Source organism: Rhinolophus sinicus, linkage group LG16 (assembly GCF_036562045.2).
Source record: "Rhinolophus sinicus isolate RSC01 linkage group LG16, ASM3656204v1, whole genome shotgun sequence".
NCBI classification, from domain to species: Eukaryota; Metazoa; Chordata; class Mammalia; order Chiroptera; family Rhinolophidae; genus Rhinolophus; species Rhinolophus sinicus.
The window spans coordinates 32,700,167-32,720,971 of record NC_133765.1 but is presented as its reverse complement, the minus strand read 5'-3'; the positions used below and the strand labels follow the sequence as shown (position 1 = coordinate 32,720,971).

General features: G+C 40.1%; 1 protein-coding gene across 26 annotated transcripts in view; it reads right to left on the bottom strand.

The window, feature by feature from the left end:
* ATXN2 (ataxin 2) overlaps positions 1–20,565 on the bottom strand; it is a 100,407-nt gene extending 79,842 nt beyond the window's left edge. For 8 of the 26 annotated variants that reach the window (XM_074321339.1, XM_074321331.1, XM_074321332.1 and 5 more), the window contains exon 1: positions 19,815–20,556. In XM_074321339.1, the coding sequence (XP_074177440.1) occupies positions 19,815–20,497 (683 nt within the window). In that variant the 5' untranslated portion in view covers positions 20,498–20,556. Of the gene's footprint in view, positions 1–18,715; positions 18,761–19,814 lie in introns of those variants that run through there. The other 18 variants (XM_074321336.1, XM_074321353.1, XM_074321335.1 and 15 more) reach the window with 6 other exon arrangements.
* Between the last annotated feature and the right edge of the window lie 240 nt (positions 20,566–20,805).

Genomic DNA, 20,805 nt, shown 5'->3' with positions numbered 1-20,805 from the left:
TGCACTAGTGGGCCCCACACAATACCTACTACATAAGGCCACTCTACCAATACTGGGAGACATAGTAGCTCTATCTAATACAAAAAAACAAACACAGGGAAGCAGCCAAAATGAGGATTCCCAAATAAAAGAACAGAACAAAACTCCAGAAAAAGAACTAAACAAAATGGAGACAAGCAATCTGCCAGGTGCAGAGTTCAAAACACTGGTTATAAGGATGCTCAGTGAGAATGTCAACAGAGATGAGAAATATAAAAATGGGAGATAGAAAACTTTATAAAAAAAAGAACCAGTCAGAAGTGAAGAATACAATAACTGAAATGAAGAATATACCAGAGGGAATCAACAAATTAGATGCAGAGGATCAAATCAACAATTTGGAAGACAACATAGCAGAAAACACCCAATTAGAACAGCAAAAATAATCCAAAAACTGAGGATAGTTTACAGGGCCTCTGGGACAACATCAAGCGTACCACATTCACATCATAGGAGTACCAGAGGAAGAGAATGAACAAAGAATTGAAAACCTATGACTGAAAACTTCCCTAACCTGGTGAAGGAAATAGACATACAAACCCAGGAAGTGCAGAGTCCCAAACAAGATGAACCCAAACAGGCCTACACCAAGACATACCATAATTAAAATGCCAGAGAGAACATCTTAAAAACAGCAAGAGTAAAGCAGTTACCTACAAGGGAGTTCCCATAAAACTGTCAACTGATTTCTCAACAGAAACTTTGTAGGCCAGTAGGGATTGGCATGAAATATTCAAAATAATAAAAAGGAAGAACCTACAACCAAGATTACACAGCAAAACTATAATTTAGAATCAAAGGACAGATAAAAAGCTTCACAGACAAGAATAAGCTAAAGGAGTTCATCACCACCAAGCCAGTACTATAAGACATGTTAGAGGGACTTAAGAATAAAAAAAAATTAAAAATATGAATGAAATGGCAATACCTATATATCTGTCAACAATTACTTTAAATGTAAATGGATTAAACGCTCCAATCAAAAGATAGCATGGCTGAACAGGTAAGAAAAACAAGACCCTTACATATGCTGCCTACAAGAGACTCACTTCAAATGGAAAGACATACACAGACTGAAAGAGATGGAAAAATATATTTCATGAAAATGGAAACAAACAAACAAAAAGCTGGGGTAGCAATACTTATGCCAGACAAAAGAAACTTTAAAACAAAGGTTATAACAAGAGACAAAGAAAGATCCAGTAATTCCACTTCTGAGTATTTATTTGAAGAAACCCACCCAAAACACCAATTCAAAAACACATACGCATCCATATATTCATTGCAGCTTTACAATAGCCAAGATATGGAAGCAACTTAAATGTCCATTAATAGATGAACGGATCAAGAAGTACATATATACCAGGGAATATTAGCCATAAAAAAGAATGAAAACTTGCCATCTGCAACAACAATGATGGACCAAGAGGGTATTATGCTAAGTGAAATAAGTCAGAGAAAGACAAATACCATATGATGTCACATATATGTGGAATCTTAAAAACAAAATAAACAAACAAAACAGAAACAAACTCATAGATACAAAGAATATTTTGATGGTTGCCAGATAGGAGTGGGGTTAGGGAGATGGGGAGAAAGGGAAGGAATTAAGAAGTACAAATTGGTAGTTACAAAATAGTCATGGGGAATGTAAAGTAGACCATAGGGGATTATAGTCAATTTGGTAATAACTATGTATGGTGTCAGATGTGTACTAGATTTAGCGATCACTTAGCAAATTATATAAATGTCTTATCACTATGTTGTACACCTAAAACTAATATTGTATGTCAACTGTAATTGAAAAATTAAAGATATTTTTTAAAAAAATACATATACAAACAGTCCTATACTACTCTTAATAACTGAAACACATTAAGTAATCTAAGAATTCTCTTCTTTCAAAATTCTTGGGGGGAGGGAACCATGCAATTTCTGCTGGTACTGTCATCACATAATGTAATTATAGAACTTTTTCCTTCTTCATTTTTCACCATTCTGCTCACTCATCACCATCTTTCAACAATATACCGCTATATGTCATTTGTTACTTTCTACAACTATTTCAAAAGGCCTGGGAAAGAGATTTATACAATCAAAATATTTCATTGATCCAGATTTGTAGAACCAGACTAGTTGCATAGATATAACTAATATTTTTTTGGCATAGTAAGAATACTCCATACCTCCAAACCCCTTCCAGTAAAGTTGTACTAATGCTCTTCCCCCCAGACATTCACATGGCCTACTGCTTATTTGTCTCTCCATTTAAATGTCACCTCCTCAGAGAGGCCTGCTCTGACCACCCCATCAAAAGTAGCTCCCCAACCACTACTACATCACCATTTTAATACTTAAGTAATATTAATACATCATACTGCTTACTATCTAAAATTTTATTGTGTTCATCTGTTTATTTTCTGTCTCCATCCACCCTCCACCCCCAGAATATAAACAGCATGAGGGCAAACACATCTATCTCATTCCCCACTGTGTGCCCAGGTCTTGCTTAAGACGAGAGCTTGGCACACAGTAAGTACTCTTAAATTGCAGAATAAATTAAGAATATAGTATAATTTTGTGAATTATGAGAACTATTGGCTAATTCAATTTCTCTTTATAGTACAGAAAAACTACAACTGTCAAGAGAAAAGACAACTAAAAACTAGAAATCTAATTGGAGCTCTTCTAGTTAACTCAAGTGAGTCATTCTGTTCTTCCCATTTCAGTTTTTTATTAAAAAGGGAAATTCTATAATTAATACTTATTGAATAACTATTTCCTCACTGAAAAGATGAGTCAAATAAGGTGGCAGCGGGGAGCGGGCCATGACAACCCAGTTTTTTTAGCAAACTGAGTTGGTCTTGCAACTCTCAATTTACCCAGAACAAAACTACCAGATTAACCTCGTCACATAATCACCTAAAATCAATGTTTCAAAACAACTACCATTCCCACAAGAACTAATTTCACTTGTCTGCAAACTGCTTGCATTCAAATTCTGGCCCCTATTATTTCCCAGCTCTGTGACATTAACCTATCACTTCGGTTCTTTGTGTCTCAATTTCAACATTTATAAAATGGTGATTAAAAATAGTACCTTCTCAAAAACAAAAAGGTATCTTCTCATAACGTTGTGAAAATTAAATAATATTCCATATGGATAGCTTGGCTTAAGAACAATGTCTGGCACATTAATAATAATTGTTAGCTAATACAATTATTTTCCTCATATTTCAGCACACACTAGACTTATTAAAAAAAATCTCTTCACATGAAGCTTTATTTAAAGGAAGAGATAAGGGGCTTGACCATAAAGATACGCACAATTAGATATGACCTAGACACACCAAAAGCTCCACAGGACTCGGATAAAAATGGATCTTGGGGCTCAAGTCTAGTGCTGTCCAATAGAACTTTCTGTAATGACCAAAAAAAAAAAGTTCTAGATCTGTGCTGCCCAATGTTAGCCAGTAGGCACATGAGGTGGCTGAGCATTTGAAATATGGCTAGGGAGACTAAGGAAGTAAAATTTTAAATTAAATTTCAATTTCAATAGGCACTGAATGTGGATGGACAGTCACCACCGCATTGGACAGTGCGGTTCCAGTTGTCTCCTTGGGGTTCGCCAGCACCAGGCACTACCCACCTTCCAAAGCATTCATCTTCTCTGGCTAATGCACCAACACTGCTTCCTTCCAATGAACTCAAGACTGCCATGGTTTAGCTATTAGTCATTCATCTTTCCTGAGGCCTCAGAACAGATTAATCCCTTCCAAAATGACAAGTGATAATGGGGAAGAGGTGAGTGTAGGTGAAACAAGATGAGCCATTTTGTGGTAACTGCTGAAGGTGAGTGACAGATACACAAGGCTCATTATTCTATTTTTTATGTTGAAACTTTCTATTGACAAATTCTTATTAGTATTCATTTCAAGCTTACTTCATTTCTTTAACTACAAGCGCCTCCAAATGTCTCCCTGCTTTCAGTAAGACCCTCCTCCAATTCTTCTACCACACTATGAGTCAAGTTTTTATACACACACCATGTTTATAGCATCTCTGCGCTTCAGCACAAACTTGTCCCTGCCCGGGACTTCCTCTTTTCTCCCCCCATGGTCTTAATAAAAACTGACTCTCATTTTGCAAGAGCAATCTCAATGCTCACCACATTCCTAAGCTTCTCCTCTTCACCATGCACCCAAGGCAGGCACGCCCTCCCTCCTCAGAGCTATCAGTTGACACCACCTGCATGCCTGCTGCCCCAATACACAAGGTCACTTAGAAGCAGAGACGTTTCATTCCTCTTAACTGTCCCAGTCTGACAGCTTCCAATTTTTACTTCATTAATGAACAGTATACATACAAGTTCAATGAAATGCTAACCTGTATCCACTCATACGGCACTACTCCAAACCCACCACCACCACTTTTCAGCCTTAACTTGCTCATGCAGTTTTTCACTGGTTTCCAAACATGCTAATAACAACAGCTAAAAGTTACTAAGCACTTACTACACGCCAGGCATTGATTTAAGCACTTTACACATACACTTTCCTTTAATCCTCACCATCCCCATTTCACAGAGGAAGAAACTCAAACAAAAGTGAAACAACCTGCCTTCCATCGCAACCTGAATTGTTATGGCACTTTGGACAAGCCATTTACAGTTCTTGTTCCTCTGTTAAGTTAAAGAGGACGAGACAGGATGATGTCACATGCAAGCTTCCAAGTCTAAAATTCAGATTTGAGGCAGGGGAATAAGATGCCACAGAAAAGGAACACTATGGAAGAAAAAGTAACTTGAGGCATTCTCCATAAAATAGTTTGCGGGAAAACACCAACCATTTTATTCCTCTAGTTCACAGCAAAAACATGGAACGTGTTCTCAACTAAGAAAACTGACTTATATGGGACAACCTAAGTTCTACAGGTATTAATAAAAAGAAAAATAAATGAGAATTAGTTTCATGGAAGACTTGAGCTAGATCTTATTACGAAAATGTGGAAAGGCAGAAATGATGGAATCACAAACAGGGTTGAAAGATGGTACCTACAGAAGCAATGAGAAAGACCATCTTGATTTAAATGGGGATTCTATTTTGAAGAATTGATGAGCAACATGACTAGAAAGATAAAATGAGGTTCTATATAAAGGGTCAGCAAACACCCAGTCCTGTGGCCTGTTTTCATATGGCCCAGAGCTAAGAATGCTTTTTACATTTTTAAAGGGTGAAGAAAAAAAAAGGAAAAATATGCCAAAAAATAGACTATATAGCTTGCAAAGCCTGAAATACTTATTATGTGGCTCATTACAGAAAAAGTTTGCCAACTCCTGGGTTAGATCATGGAAAGCCTTGAAGGTGAATAGAACCTCAGGCTTGGTATCCCAAGGTGACTTTTGAGTAGAGGGGTGACCCAACAGAAGTTTAAGTCTAATACCAAATGGTAGACTAGGTTAAACTGGAGGGCAAAATGAATGTGTTGCAGTGATTAAGAATTAAATGTGGGCCGGCCCAGTGGCTCAGGTGGTTGGAGCGCTGTGCTCCTAACGCTGAGGTCGCTGGTTCGATTCCCACATGGGCCAGTGAGCTGCACCCTCTACAGCTAAGACTGTGAACAACAGCTCTCCCTGGAGCTGGGCTGCCGTGGGCTGCCATGAGCAGCCAGAGGTGGGAGTGGGCTGACAAGTGCTGCCTGCCGCGGGCTGCTGAATGCTGCCACGAGCTACCATGTGCTGCCAGGAGAGGCCGGCAGCCGGCGACAGCTACCATGAGCCACTGTGAGGTGCCGACCAATGACCGACCAATGACTGACCACCTTGGGGGGAAGCGCAAGGCTCATAATACCAGCATGGGCCAGGAAGCTGTGTCCTACACAACTAGACTGAGAGACAACGGCTTGAATAGGGGAAGCAGGAAGCGGGAAGGGGGGTGTGTAAATAAATAAAGGCTAAAAATATTCAAAATAATTAAATGTAGAGAATCGCCTAACATGATAAATAATCGCAGCATAGCCAGAAATTTCCCTAAAGCCACAGAGGCCAGGAATCATTTCCTCAAATATTTAATACCGTTCTTTTTGGAGGACTAAAGTGTGCTGCTGACATCTTAACCCCATGGCCATGCAGCCTCTAACATGACTTACACAGGATGGAGATGGAAAAGGGGGTTCGACACTCATTTTCCTAAAAACATCTTAAGTGGTGTTTGGAGTTTTAAGATCAAGCCACAAATGCCTTAGCCCACGATATGGTACTACTACTTACTTCAAATTAATTATGGGTTACCATTGACTATCTGATAAAGTAGGCAGGTGCAGAAAACCAACCACCACTTATAACACTGTCTCCAAATTTTAACATAAAAGCCATAAACGTTTGGATCCAGACTCATTTATAAATTGAGAACTGCCAGGACTAAGGCATGGGTAATTGAAACTATTTTACGGATAACAATGACTGAATTGTTTCTTCACTGATTTTTATTGGCTTTTGTTTTGTCATAAAGTGATACAAGAAGCAGTGGCGCACACTTATTAAAGGCAAAATCTTTGAAGTCTTACAAGGTTAGAATCTCAGCTTCATCACTTCCTAGCTCTTTGACCTTGGGCAAGTTCTTCATTTCTCTGAACCACCTCTTCCTCATCTGTAAGATGGATATGGCACTACCAACCTGACAGGCTGGGCTGTTGTAAGGATTAAAGGATATATAAGTAATGCACTTGGCACAGGTCCTGAAACCTAATAGGCACACAGTAAATGGTAATTATCATTATATAAAGTTCTCCATAAACCGTTTTCACATCACAGATATCTGAACTTTTTTTTTCCTTTAGAAAAATGGCTACTACTACCGCTTGGCTCAGAAATGTTAGTTTTTTCCTAACATGTTTTATATGGGAAAAATTTTTATAATAGAGTTCTTATTTATTCTCTGACCTTGTGGATTGGGTTAAAAATATGCAGACTTCCTTAACATTTATAGACTGTGAATAACTAATTCCATATCTGTCACAAATGCAAATTCCCCCTTTTCTTCTCCATTTTTCACCCTAAGGAATCTGTTGAAGTATGTTCCTTCACCCAGTGAAGCTAGTGGCTTAAGTTCTTTGTCAATTAAAATAATAAACTACAGTTGACCCTTGAACAACACAGGTTTGAACTATGTGGGTCCACTTGTACATGAATTTTTAAAAATAAATATGTACAGTACTGTAAATGTTTATAATTGTATTAACATTTTTTCTCTAGCTTACTTTATTGTAAGAATACAGTATTAATACATGTAACATATCAAATATGTGTTAACCGATTGTTTATGTTATTGGTAAGGATTCCAGTCAACAGTAGGCTATTAGTAGGAAAATTTTTGAATGAGTCAAAAGTTATACATAGATTTTTGACTGTGCATGTGGTTGGTACCCCTAACCCCTGCACTGTTCAAGGGTTAACTGTAACATTCCTTAAATCCATCACCAGTTTTCTTCTTCTGTCCTCACTTGTATATACCTTTCCAGAGATCGTAAATACAACTATAGTAAGTCATTCTATCTCTGCCACTTTCTAGCTGAGTAAATATAAACAGGCCATACTTAGTCTCCCTGGGCCTTAGCTTCCTCATGGGTAAAATGGGATGGGGCAGCATATTATCTAATAGGATTGTGTGATAATCAAATGGGGGGGGGGGGAAATTGTATATACACACATATATGCCCTAGCAGAACAGAAAGCTCATGGTGGGGGTCCACTAAATAACTGTTGTCCCCCTCCCTTTCAATTATGACCCTAATCAACTTTCACAAGCTAAGACCAGGAGGCTTCTCAAACATACTGATTTCTGTGACTACCCAGTGGCCGTCCCTAAAGCATTAAAAGAAATAAGACCGTTAGCAACATACCAGACTAGAAAGCAGTTTCCCCCCCCATCTAAAAGACTTCCTTCCAATAATTAATAAAATAGAAGCAAGAATTAGCAACTCAAAATATATCATGAGGTAGCAGGGGTGGTTTGAACTTTCCGCCCTGTCACCTCCATGAGCATATGAGCTCCAGGAAAGGAGAGCTTATGTGGCTTGTTTATTACTGTGCCCCAGAGCCTAGCGAACAGGAGGTATACACACACACACACACACACACACACAGTTTATGGTATGCTGCCTGTAAAATGAATGCCCTGTTCCTTTTGAGATGACAGCTTTTCCGTGGCAGGGTAAATACATCTGCTTAATAATGAAACCAATGTGCACATAACCCACAAATAATTTACCATTTACTAAGTATACAAAATTGTAGAAGGCACTTGTCCCTGTCCTCAAGATGCTCTAAATCTAGAAGGAAGGCAATGCAAATACAGAAGCTCCTTTACTTCCAAACAAGTTAGATCCCAAATAGTTTGTCACCAAAGATGAGACACAAATGAGAAACAGGCACAAGAAAACATGTTCAATATCATTAGGTACTAAAGAAATAAATTCAAACCACAATGAAATGCCACGGCACAGCCACCAGAATGGCTGGAATTAAAGATTAACATACCAAGTGTTGCCAAGGAATTGGAGCAATTAGAAATCTCATACACTGCTGAGGGGAATACAAAATAGTACAGTTACTTTAGCAAATAGTTTGCCAATTATCTTCAAAATTAAATAAATACTTGCCATTCAATTCCGAAATCCCATTTCTATGTATTTAACCAAGAGAAAGGTAATGGTGATCACAAAATATCTGCATATACATATGCATAGCAGGTTTATTCCTAATAGCCACAAACAGCTAACTCAAATGCCCATCACGTGATGAACTGGTATACGCACATGATGAAATACTACTCAGCACTAAAGAGGAAGATTCTGTTACATGCAGTAATATGAACGAATCTCAAACCATTATGATCCATCCATGAGAGAACCCAATCACAAAGGCTGTATGCTATATGGTTCCATGTACATGACATTCTAGAAAAGACAAAACTATAATGACAGGAAACAGATCAGTAATTGCCAGGGTTGGAGAAAGGGGACTAACAAGAGGCACAAGGAAACTTTATGGGGTCACACTAGGATTGTGGTGGTGGCTACACAACTTATGTTTGTCAAAACTCAAGAACCATACACTAAAAAGAGTGAACTTTATATAAACAATATCTCTTAATTAAAAAGCAACTACCACAATAAGGAATAACTGTCTAGTGATTTGAGCTAAATCACCGTGCATTGAGCAATGAAAAAAAATTTTTTAAGTCTCTTCTATATATCCATGTGTTCCTAAGTCCAAAATGGACAGGAGGAAGTTTTGAAGCTTGAAGACCCAATATATAAACATTCCACTGGGCATCTCTTCCCAAAAGATAACCTTCTTTTAATGATCTCCTCAGGTGTCACTGGAGATGCCTTAGGCCCTTTGATCAATGGACTGGGACCCTGCAGCACTACTTGTAGGTCTTGATAAAGGTTTCAGCAGTAGCACTTTAACTACTTCACCCTTCTCCCAAATTAATATCTTTAGCTGCAAACGTCCAAGTTTTCCCATTTCATTCGTTAGTTCCCTTTATCTTTTGCAGATTATTACTGAAGATGGTACTTTTTTATCTCTATCCTTTGGCATAATTCATCCTGTCCCAAGCCATCATTTCCTTACTACTTACAATTTTTTTAATCTCTCATTTCTACAATTAAATGCTTTATTCTGACACTGTCGATACTCACTACTGCTGCACTTGCTGACAGTAACAGCTTTAACAACAAAGTTCAAATACAGTAAACTCAGAATTTAAAAACGACGGGAATGGGTGACTGTGAAATGACCATAAACAAAGAAGCCATCTGTTGGTGGGGTTAAACTCACTTTTGTTCTGGGGTGTAGCTTTGCTCCCATCTCAGAGTTCACCGTAAGGATCAAGTTTGTAAGGAGGAGCTGCTGCACTTAAATACAAGGCACTGTGCACTGAATACCACAGAAAAGGTACTTGCCAAAAACTACAGGAAGAGGAAGGAATCACCTTTTCCTAGGGTAAATATGGTGAGACACTGTAAGAGAGGATCTGGGCTAAGCCTTTAAAGATTTATGTTTAAGAGGACGAGATGACTAGACTGGAAGAATTTGATTTGTGCAGGTGAATAAATACAGTGTGTACTTTCTGTGGAGGGACTTCACTATCAGGCTGAATAGCCTGGATTAGATTCAGCTAGTAATGAGAGCCACTGAAAGTTTCTCAGTAGAAAGGGGACCTGACCTGATGGATGACGTTTGGGGAGACTGTTATGGCTGTGGAGTATGCACGGAGTATCTGAACATGAAGTGCACAGGACGCTTGCTACGCTACAGGCTGCAAATATCCTCTGGTGCCCACGACAGAAAGACTCACCCCACCCCTTCTCTAGCCACATCCCTTCTCTAGAGCCACATGAAATCTCAGAATCCTCTACATAACACTCCAATCAATCAGAATTGGCATAGAGGTAAAACCTATTTGCCATCTAGGTTAAGGATCAGAACAGGATAGTCACAGAGGAAAGGAAAGGAATGCCTGGTAGAAACATTACAGAGAAACTTCATTTTGAACTCAAGTGGCTAAGTTAAAAAGGACTAAAGAGACACTCTTTCACTTGAAATATATGTGACAGAAAACAAAAACCAGCAAAGTAGAGCTTTTGCTAACTGGAACACTTAGAAAATGATTTTTTTCTGAATAGGGATCTGTTCTTAGATTACTGAATAAACATCACATTTTTAAAATGTCTTAAGAAATATATTAGAAAGAAAAGGGAACAAGATTCTAACCCAGTTACGCAGCCAATGATGGGAGAACTTTGACAAATAATCTCTGTGGCCTTGGTTTCCTCACCTATAAAGAGAATGAGAACTAAAAATCCACCAGAGCCACTTCCAATTCCAAATTTGTATGATTCTGAAAGACTGAGGGTCTACTATGTGCCAAGAAAAGAATGTAATAAAAATGTAGTGTCTCACTTCTTAAAGCAGGTATTCTTTCCCCCTTTAAGAGATACAAAAATTGAGCCTGAGAGTGAGTGAATGACTTGCCCATCCATCCATTCATTTATTCATTCATTCACTCAATCAAACACCTGACCACTTACTAAATGCTAAGCACTGTTCTGGGAGATTGGGATACAGCAGTGAAAAACAAAGTTCCTGCCATCACGGAGTTAAATTTTAGTTACCAAGGGGGGAACCCCAACTCTAGCCTAGATCAGGGCCAGATAAAATATAGGATGGCCAGTTTGAATTTGAATTTCAGATAAATAATGAATAATTTTGTCCCACGCAATTTGGGACCTATTTATACTAAGAAATTAGTCATTGTTTATCAGAAATTCAAGTTTAACTCAGTATCCTGTATTTTTATGCTAAATCTGGCAGTGCTAGCCTAGACATAACTGCAAAACCCTTCCTCAATCCTGTTACTGGATCTCAGTGCATCTAAATATTGACTTTGACTATACCAATGAAAAATTACAGTTTACATTGCAACATACTATATATACATAAACTGAAACAGTGCTTTAAAAATTCTTACCCTTAATGATGCAACACATTCTAACATGATCTTTTTTTTTTAACATTTGCCATATTTACTTTTATTCTTAATTTACTGAAATAATTTTTTTAATTAAAGTTTATTGGGGTGACAATGGTTAGTAAAGTTACATAGATTTCAGGTGTACAATTCTATATTACATCATCTGTAAATCCCATTGTGTGTTCACCACCCAGAGTCAGTTCTCCTTCCATCACCATATATTTGATCATGTTTTCTCATTTTTCTAAAAATGTTTGCCATGACCCACTGAAGTGATTTTACAATCTACTAAGGGGTGATAACCTGCTGTTTAAAAAATACTTGTTTGAAAGATATGAAAAACAAGTTAACCTTGTCTTATGAGTCACCCTAAGAGCACACCAACTACCTACCTTGTGGTATAAAATAGTAACGCCTCTGGGGCCTACTAAGGCATAGAGCTATAAACTTAAGAGTCAAACCTCCCAGGACGGTATACAGTCATGCACCGTGTAACAACATTCCAATCTACAACAAACCACATACACCACCGAATAGACATGTACAACGGTGGTCCCACAAGATTATAATGGAGCTGAAAAATTCCTATCACCGAGCCCCAAGTATTACTCACATGATTGTACTGATGTGTTAATGCTGATGTCAACAACCCTACTGCACTGCCAGTCACATAAAAGTACAGCACATACCATCATCATAGCAGGAGGCTTCACTATGTAGGTTCGTGTAAGTACACTCTATGATATCTGCCTAACAACACATTTCTCAGACCGTATCCCCATCGTTAAGTGGCTCATGACTACTTTTTGAGCTCTTGTGTCTGTTTTTTATAATTCTTCCATCCCTTAACTTTCTATCACACCATTATTATTTCTAATTGCTGTCAATGTTTGCCTCTAAGTTTTATCTTTCTACTTGCTGGCAATCTGTAAATCAAAACAGCAAACCATGCAGAGTCACATGTAAAGTAAAAGCAAACAAATTCTGAAAGAGGTGCTGAGGATCTCTCCTTTGTGTAATCTACAAACTTCACTGCAAAGACCTTAATTTTTTTGTCTACCTGATTTTCAAGTAGCATGTTTCCCTGAAAATAAGACCTAGTAAGACAATCAGCTCTAATGCATCTTTTGGAGCAAAAATTAATATAAGACCCAGTCTTATTTTACTATAAGACCAGGTCTTTAATATAATAATGTAATATAATATAATATAATATAATACCGGGTCTTATATTAATTTTTGCTCCAAAAGACACATTAGAGCTGATTGTTTGGCTAGGTCTTATTTTCGGGGAAATACGGTATGTTTCAGGAATGAAAACAGTTAATTACACAAGGTCCACAAAAAATGTTTATGAGCCCCAAAAGAAAAATACACGATTTGGTTCAAAACCAGCCTTCAAAACAAAACTATAAGATTAGTCTTGACTATTTACAAAGATTACTGCTAAGAATATTTTTTAACATGATTTATAAGAAGTATGAATATAAAGTGGCAGTCACAGATACTGACAACACTGTTAGATAAATCCTCTCTAGTTACCCTGTTTCCCTGAAAATAAGAGTAGCAAGAGAATCAGCTCTAATGTGTCTTTTGGAGCAAAAATTAATGTAAGACCCAGTATTATATTATATCATATTATATATTATATCATATAGACCGGGTCTTACAGTAAAATAAAACCGGGTCTTATGTTCATTTTTGCTCCAAAAGATGCATTAGAGCTGATTGTCCAGCTAGGTCTTATTTTCGGGGAAAGTATTATTTTAATACTTACAACAGTCTAAAGTTCTAATACACTTGATAAAAATAAGTCACACTTATTTATAATTACATTTCAGACAAGCCTCATACCACATAGGATTTACAAAGACTACATTATAGAATGCTATTTTATCCAGCTCCCAAAATGCAGTTAGCTATTAATCATGGCATGAAATTGATATTTTATACCCACTTGACTCAACTTCAAGGCTCAAAGTATAAACAATCTATGTAAGATTTTTTTTTTTATAATTTAAAGGGAATTTCAAATATTCACATGCATACAACTGCAAATTTTTCAGCAAATAAAACCTAACATTAATAGTTGTGGCAAATTTTCAAAAACAAACCAGATCCATAACAATACAAAAACAATTAAAAATAACAAAATCAAGGACTTAACATTTAAGTAGATTTCACATCACATTTGTACAAAATTACATATATATTTTTTAAAAGATAAGGAACTAGACCTTCTATTTTAGCAAGCCAAACTCAAGGTTACAAAGATATCCTGAAGGGCAAAGACTATCTGTGGTTGTATACTCTTTAACATACACAGAATGATCTTGTTTATGTCTATGTCTGCATTTATTTAAAGGGAGGGATGTAATAAAATTCTACAAATATGCTGCTTTGGGCAAGTCCAAAAGAGGTTAGGACTAAGTCCCCTAACCTCTCAAAGCATAGGGTTTTTTTCCCTTCTATTTTAAGATAAGATTCTGTTATTTCTTCATGCTCTAAAATTCTGCAGTTTTAGGGGGGAAAAAACAAGTGTTTAAAAATATGATATATACTACTGAATCCAAAACAGTAGGCACCATATGATGCCATTTTGTTTAACATTATGTATGTATAAGTTCACAAAAAGTCTGAAAAGATGTACACCAAATTTCTAACAGCAGTTATCTCAAAGGAGAGATTGTGGCCAATTTTAAATTTGGAGGAGTTTGGGCTTTGTTTTTGTTTTGTTTTTTTTGGTACTCTGCATTCTTACTTTCCTACAGTAAGTATTTAAAACTTACTGTTTTTTAAATTATATAACACAGAACTTTCAAATATAACTGATACAGTACTTATACAAAAACTCTCAATTTATAAATTTCAAGAATAAATCTGTTCTGTACACTAGTTCATCTCTTTTCTCTATTATACTATAAGCAGCTTAAGATCAGGGACCACATTCTATACACATCTGAAAGCTCTAAATTTTATGTATATACATATATATATACACACACATATACATACATATGTATGTATGTGTATATATATGTATGTATGTAATATATATATTACATAAAATCTCTCAAATTGGTTTTTTAAATAACAGGGAAGTGGTTTATGACACAACTATCTACAAAATCGCAGATCTGCTTTGTTTATCGAGCACCTTGGAGAAAAATACTGTTCCACGTAGAATGTTCATCTTCAAAAACCGAAGAAATTTTTTGAATAGAAAAATAGTTTCAGAATATCGAAAACATTAAAATGCAGCTCAACCTATAAGTATAGCTCAATCATAAGTAATGCTAATAAAGGTTATGGGTTCCAAAGTATCTACATTACAAATTCTAGCTTTAGGTGCTACAAGCTTTCAAAGGCTTCATACCAGCTTCATATTCACTTACAAATAAATTTTCTGATAAAAACATCCCTATTTTTGAAGTATACCATCTAAGGAGGCAATAAGACCTCGAGGAAAGCATTCTAGTTTTATTTTAGTAACACTCTTGCTAAAAAGACCACTGTATGAACCTCTTAAAATCTTGGTAATAGTCATAAATGATCTACATAGGATTCAAAAGAATACAAAAATAAGGACCTCCACTTTAAAAGATACAGTAGCAGGTAGGCCTGTTACAAACTAGTTACATCTCCATGGAAGTTGTTACAATCATTTGAAATAGCTACATAAATAGGGTTTGTTCAGGCTCAACTCTTTACATGGTGTCAGAGTACTACATATTACTATGTAGCCAAAATAGAAAATGACAGTTCTAGGGGGAAAAAATCTTCTAAAAACTTAAAATTCTTTTCAAGGTATAAAAACACACTTCACTACGGTAAAAGTAAGTTCTAACACAGCTGTAGCTATTTACAGACAAAAAAGTCAGATCCTCCTTTAAGTCGAAACATATGGCTGCTAAATAGCTACGATATGAGTTAACATCCCCTGTGTAAAATTTTAACTGTCTCTAATTAGAAAAACACAGAAAATACAAGTTTACATTCAACCAAAAAAGGAACACCATGACTGATACCATGAATGCTTTGATTTTTAAGAATGCAAAATCTTTAAGGAATTATAGGCTTACTTTTTTCTTTGACAGAGATAAGCAATTTGATGTAGGTTTTTGCCCCATCTTAAAAAGTGTATTTTCTCTAGATACTTGGAATGAAAATTAAACTGATTAGGTAAAATAAATAAGCCCAACAGAAAAACAAAAATGTACCTCTATTAAAGCCATTTACAGCTTGCCTCTAATGACCTAAATGTGAATTAACTTTTTAGGTCCAACTTCAAATTTGATTATTATCAATACCCACAAAAAAGAATGAATTAACAAAGGAGGATGCAGTTTAAACCCTTATAAATCACAAATGGGGCCATATGACTAATTAATCTAGATAAAAAGTAAATGGCTAACTACCTCACCTCCTTCAAAACTGCTCAAATGTTACCTTCTCAACAAGGCCTCCCTCTGAAACCCGTTTAAAATTGCAAACCACTCCCTGCCCGCCATGCCCCCGTATTACACTAATCTGTTCTCCTCTAATCCCATAGCTCTTATCTACAGTTTGCTAATTTAATTTAATGTCTCTTGTTTATGGTCTGGTTCACTACATTAGAAATGTAAACACCAGGAGAGCAGCTATCTTTTATTCACACATATCCCAAGCTCCTACACCTGCCCTGCACATATATTTTCAATAAATTTATGTGTTGAATAAATGTAGATGTTTTTAGACTCTTTTACAAGATATTTGAAGAGATGAACATCTCACTAATATTTAAATGGAAGCATGAAGAACAATTTCACTAAACTGCAGCATAATTTCTACGTTGCAGTACCTTAAGAAAAAGCAGTAAAAGCACTAAGCTGAAAATTACTAAAATGAAAAATTTTTATCCACATTTAATCCCACATCCAAAGAAATTCTAATGTTATATTATTTAGAATTCAGAATATGGTTGTAGGATTGTAAATCCATTATTTTTTTAATGGAGAAAGAGATGGGGTAACCAGTGATAATTCCCTATAGTGCCATGAAATTACATACAAGTTACCAAAAATAAATTGGAGATAGGCTAGCAACTAATAAAAAATACTTTCAGATGAATGAGGACCTGAGGTTAACAAAACACCAACAAACTAGCAAAAAGCTTTAGGTCGAACATGTTCCTCAGGACTTTTCATTCCTCTACTTAGTAAAAGTATTGGCACAATAGATAACCATGCATCCTTATTAGTATTAACAGTTAGTCTACAAAGCAGCTTCACATATATTATTTCATTAAATCCTGAGAGAAACCAATTTCAAACTCAAATACAAACAATCAGGTAACTAATAAAAGCACTTAACAATGTTGACAGTAAATGCAACTTTTCCCTTGAAGATCGCCCACCCTGTTGGACAAACTACAAAAAACCATTTTATAGAACAGCCACCTTCTTGGCATTGGAAACTTATCCAAGTCTTCTGAAGAGGAACACAGCACAGCTAACAGGAGCCATAAAAATCTTGAAGACCTTTGACCTAGTAAAACCACTCCTGGGAACTTTTTCTAAGGAAATAATTAGGCTGAAGCAAAAAGCTATTAGTATAAAGATGTTTACTGCACCATTACCTATATTAGCAAAACTATGGAAAACCAATTCCCAACAATAGAATGGTTAAGAAGAAACCTAAAAAAAAAAAAAGTTAAGGAGAAAACAAAGCTCAACACAAAATAACATACACAATCACTAAAACTACAAAAAAATGAAAAGGTAGAAAGTAAAAATAATGGATTAAGGTAAAATTTTGTCCAAACTTTAATATTAAGGTTACATTGTCCTAAAAGAGCCACCTTCTGAAATATATATGCCAATTAAAGACAAAATAAATTTTTGAAAGTCATGAAAATCCACCATTCACCAAAACCCCAGAAGTCAAATATGAAGAAATGTTATGTTATGTAAAGCGGACATGTGAATTTCTAGACTTTCAGGAGTATTTTGCTACCTCTAAACACAATGTTGCATTTTCTTTCTCCACCCTTGGCTCCAGAAACTTCTTTTAACTGCTCATACACACAAACTTAAGAGAGGACACTCTAGAAATTGTAACTGTGATTCAAAAACAATGATTCAAAACTAAAGAAATTCTACAAGTACATTAACTAAAGATCTGCAGAAGAGTAAAATTTCACATTATATGGGTCCAATACATTAAACAAAACTTCACATATTTATCAAAAAGAGTAAGGGCTACAATTTATGCCTCACGTGAAAGAACTCAAAGCCTAAGGAGAGCCAACACAACTTAAAAACCTTAGTTTTACTTTTTAATTATTTGAACGAGTTGAATTTCCGTGCCAGATTTCTATTTGATGCCGAAGAAAAAAACAATGCATCCTTTACTAGAAAAACTGTATTTAATTTTTTTCCATTTTTCATTATGGATGCCACAGAGAAAATGAAGTTACAGACTCCTTAGTGGACAGAACTGGGAAAATAGGCACTTCATTTGAATTAGTTTGGCTAAGTAGCTTTTTGTAGGTGTTTCTGAGAAGGGGAAAAACTGACGGGACGGGGTGGTGGGGGAGTCAAAAAACCCAAATGTCCCCATTCGCCCCATTGAAGGCAGCAGAATTCCTTAAAAATCGGCTCACATTCATTTTGATGGGTAACTTCTCCTGCCACAAATGAAAATTCTTTGTAAATGGATTACTGAAAACCTGTTTTTAAAAAGAAAACTCAGTGCATGAAAAAAAAAAATCCCCTTATCCCACCTTCTAAAGCCCAGGATGTCGATATGAAGAGGACCCTTGTCACCAACCCTGTCAACCCCACCTAGGCCTACCGGAGGCATGGCAAAGCCGGCAGCACGGATGGGCTGGGGCACAGGGGAAATGGACTTGCGTGCCCTTGGTGAGCGCTGGCGGCACTCCCCAAGTTAAGGACACTGGCCACAATGGAATGGAGTCTATTGACATTTGCTTTGAACACTAAGCATTTTCTTGGTTCGTGAAATACGAACTGACAACCACCCCCCCACCCACACACACACACACAAACCCCACAGGCCTTCCCGCACAAACACACCCTCCAGAGTCAGACCCGGTTAGCTGAGACGACACCGAGCCTTCAGTGTCTGCCACAAACCTGGGTTATGGGGAGACGACGCAAGTAAACACCCGCATTTCTGCCACCATGTCTCCTGCTGCAAGCCCTCTCCCCTCGAAATTTCAAAAGCTGGGGCGGGGGCTGATACAAAATGCGCAGCGTGCCAGCTCCCTGCCACCACCACCACCCCGCCAGGTCCCCAGGCCGGCCCGGGCTTCTGACGCACGCCTGGGGCCGGCCCTCGCCCACCACTATTCAAAGGCGCCTTCTCCGCGGCCTCGGAACAGCAATGCGGCTCGGCCACCACCCGCGCCGGGGAGGCCTTGCGGGGGAAGGAGGGAGGCCGGGAGGGGGCCGGGCACTCCCCACCCCTTCCTCAGGTGGGGGAGGGCGGAACGCTGCGGGAGGCTGCACAGAGCGGGACGATTCCACGGAGTTCTGGAGCCCCCGCCGCCGCCTGAGATTTAAATGGGGAGGGGTGCGGGGGGTGCCACTGCCCGCCCACCCCAACCCGGTCCTTCGATCTTTCCCAGGGCAGGGAAGGGGGTGGTTGAGGGCACTGGACAGACCCTAACGATTCCAGATGTGCCCAGTGGCTGCCCCGTTAACGGGGAGGGAGGGGGCGCTGCCCTAACTTTCCCCCTCCCTCGTTATTCCCTAACGGGGGAGTTGGCAAGTTTCGGAAGACGGAACCAACCCTAAAGACCCTTCCTTCCCCGTTAGTATTTAAGCTGGGGGTGGGTGCGCTGCCCAAGCACACCCCACTGGGGCGGAGGGGGCCTAAGGAAGGTGGAACCGGGGCTGACAATTGCTGAGACCTGTAAACCGCTCCCAAACACTTAAATGGAGAGGAGGAGGCTGCCCAGTCCTTCCATCTTGACCGTTTGGGGGAGGGGGTGCGGGTGTTGCAGGAGGCTGGACACGGCCTGACATTCCCAGAGGGATCCGCGGCGCCCCCCACCGAACCCCCCAGGCTCTAGACGGAACGGGAGCCCCACCCCCACTGCGGGCCCCCAGCCCACCCCCCCAAGCCCAGCGGGTCACGGGGCGGGGACGGCTGTGAGGGCCGCGGGGGAGGGGACGCGAGGCCCGGGCTTGTCCGGGCCCGGAGCAGAGGGGCCTGGGGCGCGACACCCACCTGCCCAGGCCGGGCCGCCCGCCGCCTGCGCTCGCCGCCGCTGCTGAGGAGGAGGAAGCCGCGGCCGAGGACGACGAGACTGAGGGCGAGGACGGCGACGGTGCGGCGGCGGGCGACGAGAGAAGGCCGCCGCCGGGTTTGCGGGCACTAGCGGCCGCAGGCGGCGGTGGCTGCTGCTGCTGCTGCTGGGGCTTCAGCGACATGGTGAGGGGCCCATACACCGGCCCGCACGCCGGGCGGGGACAGCCGGGAGCCGGGCGCGCCGAGGAAACGCCGGAGCGCGGCGGGGACGCGCGGGCGCCGAGCGGGGAGGCGCGGGTTGGCGCGGCCGGGGGGACGCCCGGGCCGGCGAGAGGGAGAAGAAGGACGACGAAGGGGCGGGGAGGCCCGCTGAAACCCAGGAGCCGCCGGGAGCCGGGCTGAAACGCGCTGCCGCCGTTGCCGTTGCTACCAAAACAGTCTGAGGCGGAGGGAGGCGAGCGCAGCCCGGAGGGAGGGGGGCCGGGGCCGGGCGGGGGAGGGGCGGCGGAGGGATACGGGCCCGGAGTCGCGTCGCTGCCGCCCCGCCCGCCCCGCCGCACCGGCCGCGGGAACGAGCGCCGCCCGGGCCACCTAGTCGCGGCGAAGCGGCGAGGCTCGATGGTAGCTGTGGGGCCCCGAGGAGCTGCGGCAGCCGAGCGCATCGGGGGCCGGGCACAGAGAGGCGCCGCGTGGCGATGCCGGGTGGGCGCGGAGGCGCGGGACGGGGACTCTTTACCGGAAGTCGGAAGGGTCGGACGGAAGCAGAACGTGAGGCGGCCCCAGGGCCGGGAGGGACACGTGAGGAGCGGGCGCCGCGCTGGGCCGCGTCCGCGGGGGTCGGGTGAGGGCCCGGCGGCCAGCCCTGCCCGGATCCGCCCTCCTCGAGGCGGGTCTGCCCTTTGGAGAGGGCGTGTCTGTCGTCGCCTGCAGGGCTGGCCTACTGTGGAGGACGGGAGGGAAGCGTTTCTTT